This window comes from Geospiza fortis, unplaced genomic scaffold, assembly GCF_000277835.1.
Source record: "Geospiza fortis unplaced genomic scaffold, GeoFor_1.0 scaffold600, whole genome shotgun sequence".
In the NCBI taxonomy this organism is placed as follows: Eukaryota; Metazoa; Chordata; class Aves; order Passeriformes; family Thraupidae; genus Geospiza; species Geospiza fortis.
Genome location: NW_005054562.1, coordinates 134520 through 140610, shown reverse-complemented (window position 1 = coordinate 140610; position 6091 = coordinate 134520). Strand labels below are relative to the sequence as shown.

Sequence of the window (6091 nt, the reverse complement as noted above, 5' to 3'; positions counted from 1 at the left end):
TGTCCCTGACTTGCCAGTGTTGTTTCTCTGAATCAATACCATGGTGAACTCTAGAAAAGGTCTCAGCTGTCCACTGACCGAGCAGCTGATGCACACAAAAATAACTGCAATTTCTGAGATTTTCTGTGAATTCCTAGCTGTGGGCTCCACATCAGTGAGCTGGTGAAACCAGCAGAAAGATTGATCATTGTTTTGAGGGTGATTTAGGCAATTAGGCAGAGGCTTGGTCCCTTCCTCTGGGTCACGTGACTCTTTGGATCCCTTAAAATCACAAACATGTGAAGCCACATGAATTTATCTCTGAATTTGGCCTTAAAACATTTCCCTGCAAGCTCCACATGCAAAACAGCATTGACCACACGTTTCTGCCACCAGCAGCTGTTCCACTGACAGCAAAGCCAGGAGAATGTCTCATTTTTCCACCATCATGACCTCCTCCATGCAGGGGTGGGGCTGGTGTGTCACTAACGTGTTGCTGAGGTTCGGATGGGGTTTGTACAGCAGATGCAGCTGGCAGCAGTGGATGCAGCTGGAAAGGCACAGGGAGGAGTTTGGGGTCACTCTGCAGGATCTCAGCTCTGTCCAGCCTGTGTTCCACTGTGGATTTTTGTTTCTGATGGACACAGACATCCCTGCTCTCACCCTGAGGAAAATGGGCTGCGTGGAATTGTATCACCCACTGGTTTTTTTGGGAATTCTCTGTGCTGTGCCATCTGCAGTATCTCCCAAGACACTCCACCAGAGCAGATGATGTTTCTCCTTGCTCCAGCGCCCCTCCACCTCTTATTTTGAGAGCAGCAGTGGTGTTTCACCAGGAAAGATCTGTGACACGTTGTCTGCATTCTCTTAATGCTGCTTCTAACTCCAGAAGGTGCTTTGGGAAGCAGCCAATGTCAACCCACTGCTCTTCTCTGTACTGGCCATTCTCTGTTTGGATTAGCCCAAAAAATTTTTGTTGTGCCTGGAGTTTGCCTTGCTGGACCTCAGGCAGTGTTGGGGTTCAAGCAGCCCTGCAGCAAATCTGAGAAATTCCCAATCTCTGCTGCTTCATGGAGACCTGGTTGAGGGTTGGACTTGATGATCTTGGGGGCCTTTTCCAATTTTAATGATTCTCCAGCCTCCTTGATCTGCTGCCAGCTGCATTCTGCTGTCCTGAACTCACTGATGCACGGCCAGGGGAGGTGGGACAGTGGGGGACAGGGGACATGAGGGGTGGTGGCCTGCAGAGGTGTGACCTGGCTTTGGGAGAAGCCCTTCTGTGTTACCGAGCTTGACCTGACCTGCTTGAGAACAAAACTTGTGTGTTGTTTCTCTTTTGACAGGTGAACATGGTTATTGGCATTCTGGTTTTTAACAAACTTGTATCCAAAGATGGAATAACAGATAAGAAACTGAAGGAACGGGCAGGGTATGCCTTATCAATACATCTAAGTAAAGAGTGAAAATAAAAACCAAAAATACCCAAGGCTGTGATCAATAACCAGGAAAGGGGCGAAAAAAGAGATTGGGATGCAAACGAAAAAAAGCAAAACCAGATTTAAGCAAAATGAAAGAAAAAAGCACCCTTGATTTAATGTCTTTGCACTGTCATTCAGTGCAGCAGGACACAAAAATCCAAGAAGCAGCCCTGTGTTGCTGTGGAGGAAGGATAAAAGTTCATCTCTTTGTTAAAATGGCTTCAGCCAAGTCTGGTACATCCTTCCAGAAGCGAGGGAGAGCAAAGTGGCTCTTGCCACTGACTCCTGGAGGCAGCAGAGAGAGACTCAGCACTGCTGGGTGGGCCCATGGCACGAGCAGGGGGACAGAGGGGTCGTGTCTGAGAGCTGGCAGGTGTCTCAGGAATGGAAGGGAATGGGTTCTGGAGGTCTGGCAGAGGGCAGAGCAGCAGATGGATGCAGTAGGAGAGGTGAGTTAAGAACCTCTGCTGCCTCCTGAGGTTCTTTATCTTCTCCACAGCCTCCATTCCTGAATCCAGAGGATTTGTGCTACCTGGTTTCCTTCGGAGTATAAATCCAAGAGTTGACTCCACATTTCTCCCCACCCTGGTGTCTCCCAGGGCTTTGCCCAGGGCAGCAGGTCCCAGGCAGGGCTCTCTCTTGGGTTACTCCCAAACTTTTGGCAGTGGCTATTATGCCACTGCCAGCACCCCCAGCAGGATGAGAGCCCCTGTCCTCTCCGTTTCCAGGAACAAACCTGCAGTCTGCTCTGATTTTATCCCTGAGCTCTCTCTTGGGTTACTCCCAAACTTTTGGCAGTGGCTATTATGCCACTGCCAGCACCCCCAGCAGGATGAGAGCCCCTCTCCTCTCCATTTCCAGGAACAAACCTGCAGTCTGCTCTGATTACATCCCTGAGCAAGGGACAGAAATGGCAGGCTGACACTCTGAGTCTCCTCAGATGCCCAGGTCAGATGTGTGTTCCTTTCCCCTGCCTTTTTGGCTTCTTGCTACAGTCAAAGAAGTTCTGCTAGAAAAGTCAGGGATCTCTGCTCCCAGTTGTCCACTGCAGAAATTTGACTTATCGCTGTGGGTGACAGCTGTGTTCTGGAAGGAAGAAGTTGTTCACAAAGGAATGAGGAGAGCAAAAGCTGTCCTGGTTCCTCTGCATGGAGTCAGCGTTTGAAACCTTTGGAGGCTGGTGGAGAAAGCACAGGATGCATGGATATATCCTGTCTGTCCAAGTGGAGGGACAAATAGGCTTCACTGAGTCTCAGAGGGCAGGGGTGGATGATATGGATGAGGTTCAATATTCCTGACACTGCTCTATTGAGTAGTTGGGGTGAAAGTGGTTTTTGAGTGGTTTTTAATCGAGTGGTGGAGGCAAAACCCAGGGTAGAAGCAAATTCTTACCCAGCACCTCAAATCCTGTGTTCAGTTTTGGGGCCCTCACTCCAGGAAAGACCTCGGGGGGCTGGAAAGTGTCCAGGGCAGGGAACAGAGCTGAGGAAGAGTCTGGAGCACCAGGAGCAGCTGAGGCAGCTGGGGAGGCTCAGTTTGGAGAAAAGGAGGCTCAGGTGAAACCTCATCACTCTCTACAGCTCCCTGAAATAAGGAGTGGTGTGGTGAGGTGTTGGCCACAATCCATTCCCGGGTAACAAGTGACAGGATAAGGGGAAATGGCCTCAAGCTGCACCAGGGAAGGTCCAGGTTGGATATTTGGAAAAAATTCATCCCTGAAAGGATGATCAGGCTTTGGAACTGGCTGCCTGGGGAAGTGGTGGAGTCACCATCCCTGGAAGTGCTCCAGAAACAAGTGGACCTGGAACTGTGTGTTAGAGTTTAGTGGCCATGGAGGGGTTTGGTCAAAGGTTGGACTTGATCTTGGAGGTCTTTTCCAACCTTAATGATTTTGGAAAAAACGCAGGGACCTGTTTAGGCTCATGGTTTATCAGCAATGTTGACATGGCCAAGCCTCAGGGTCCCTGGGTGCAGCAAAGTGGAATTTTGGTGCCTGAGCAGTGCCATGGCCATAAAACAAGAGGAGATTTGGGTGCTCAGAGATACCAGCTGCTGCTGGGTTGAAAAATAAGTGAAGAAGTGACCTTGGTGCATTGCTTGGAGCAGCTGCTAACAAGCAAGCACTTCATTCTGGATGATGCCTTCTTGACAAAGAGAGAACTCAAAAAAAAAAAACAACCACCCAGGCTGCAAGGCAGGGTCTGGAGCAGGGTAATTGCACTTGAAAGTCAGCACTGCAATAAGTGGTTTATTGGATTAGCAAAGCAGTGAGTAGCTGCCTCTCAGTCCCTCCCTCTCTAATCCAAACTGCACAGAGTGACCTTATTTAATACACAGCAGCTGGTTATTGATCACACTCAGAGTTGGGCTTTGAAAACAAAACCTGCGAGGCAACAAAACAAACCAAAAAAAAAACAAACAAAAAAGTCATTTTTTTCTGATGTTCTTTGTTTTTTTTCTTTCTTTTCTCTTTTTTCTCCCCTTCTTTCGTGTCCGTGTGTGTGTGTGCAGCACTTTTAAGCCTTATCTGTGCTCAATGGTTTTGTTCTCCCTTCCCAAGTGCCCCTGCTGAGAGTGTGGGAGCACTTTTGAGAGCCCTGGTGCCCCTTTCCCTTTAGTTCTCTGCTTCTGGCCTGGGCTTGGGAACCGTGTTGGAAGGTAGATCTGAAGAAAATCAGAATTGAGTAATGGCCTTGGAGATGTTTGGACCTGAGGAGATGGTCTAAAGAAACGTTGTGTTTCCTTTAGCAGAGGCAAGAAGTATGGTTCAGTGTTGCAAAAACAAATTTTTAAAAGGGTGGGGAAAAAAAAATTTCCCCCAAAATAGGAAAAAAGAAATAGCTGTTGGATGTTAAGAGGAGCCCAGCACACACTCCACAGATTGGTTGTCACAAATTCACTAGCATCATCAGTTCTCATGAAATAACACCTGAGACACAAGAATTCTGCCCTGTACTTAGCAGTGGAAATAGCTGTGGTTATTGTTGTCACATCTGTCAGAAAATGCAGATTTTCTAGTGGCAGTGATTTTATAGGTGGATCACAAAACCAGGCTGTAGAGAAGGGGGTGTCAATACCTGGAGAGATGGAGAAAAGCCAAAACCTGTCTGGGAATGGAGAAAACCATCCCAGAAAACAGTCTCTGTTGGTGGCCAACTCCACCACTAGTGTTTGAGCTCTCTTGAAGGGATTACTACCAAAAAATGAATGTTTTAATGTCAGGAGCCTTTAAAATGAATTTCAAATGTATTCAGCCAGCGTTTATTCCACATTTGTGTGCTCACACAGGCAGAGGGGAGGATTGAGACCATCAGGGATGTTCACCAGGGCTAATTTTAGCTGAGTTTAATCTCTCTGGGCTTCCTCTGCCACTCCTGAAGAGAGACAGGAGCTTTGTCCCTCCTTGGAGGACCCTTTCTTTTATCTCTGTTGATCACAGAAACCACCCAAGAGGAGTTTTCCCCAAAACCTTGTGTGAAATAGTCTCTGTGCAGGTGTCCTGATGGGGTGGAACAGAGCTGGGTTGTCAGAGCACAGAGGGGAGAGGGTGATTAGGAAGGTGATAACTCCACTGAGACAGGAAGGATTGGGATTGCCCTTCCTCTGGGAATGGTTCCTGTTGGAAGCAGTGCTCCTGCTCTTCGGGCTGTGGATGGTGGAAAGCACTGCTCAATAGAAAGGTAGCAAAGTCCAGGCTCCAGTGAACCCACCAGATGAGCCCATGAGCTGCTTGTGGATGTTTAGGAAGGAGAAAAAGGTAAATTAAATGAAGGCATTATTCACTGTGATTATTTAATTAGCTTCCCTTTCATATGCACAGGCGCCAATCTAAACCTGCTGTGGAAATTCAATATATTAACAACCTCATGCTCCCAACCAGAAGGAATTAGGAGATAAAAGTACCCACATCAGTCCCCACTGCTTGCAACTTTCTGCATAAACACACCCAACAGCAGCTACAGTTGTGTGTTTACAGTGGTCTTCTGGCCAGTTCTCTGTGATTCAATGTCATTCATGTTTTTTCTGGTACAGTTTCCCATCAAATTCCTCAAGTCAATCTACTTTTTTTCTTTTTGCTGCCTATCTCTGCCTCTCTCTGTCTCTCTGCTTATCTGTTCTTTGTGGCTTATAGATTTGGGGATAAGCTGTTGTATTTTTTTATTTTTTAAGGGTCGTGCACCTAATGCCTCTCCGGACCCACTTTATCTTTGGTTCAGCCATTGTCCTCACAGGATTTACACCATCCTTCCTGGAAGATATTTACCTGTGGACACAGCAGCTAATTTCCTCTGTGTCTGAAAGCTTCTGTGGGATGCCTTAGTCATTATTCTGGATGGGAATGATGATTTATGTCACTGTAATTAATGAAAAGACCAATCAATAGCCACTTGAAAGGGGGCCACCGGGCCCACTGCTGCTGCTGTGTTGGTGCTCATCAGGATGTCTTTTTGCAGTGAGACTGAACAGAGAGCCACCAAAGCTAAGAAATGCTCTGTGGAGTCCCCTGATCTCCCTCCCAGGCAGAGCAGGGCTGTAAAACCCCTCCTGGTTGGGGCAAACCTCCCTCAGCAGCATCCCCAGCACACACCCAGGGATGACAGACCCTGTGCTGTCCTCTGGCAGTGATTTCATGT

General features: G+C 47.7%; 1 protein-coding gene across 1 annotated transcript in view; it reads left to right on the top strand.

Moving 5' to 3' along the window:
• The window catches only part of LOC115948853 (adhesion G protein-coupled receptor B1-like), a 74891-nt gene that overhangs the window by 33531 nt on the left and 35269 nt on the right, over positions 1-6091 (top strand). Inside the window, exon 7 of the mRNA XM_031064159.1 lies at positions 1323-1408. Coding sequence (XP_030920019.1) covers positions 1323-1408 — 86 coding nt within the window. The remainder of the gene's footprint in view (positions 1-1322; positions 1409-6091) is intronic.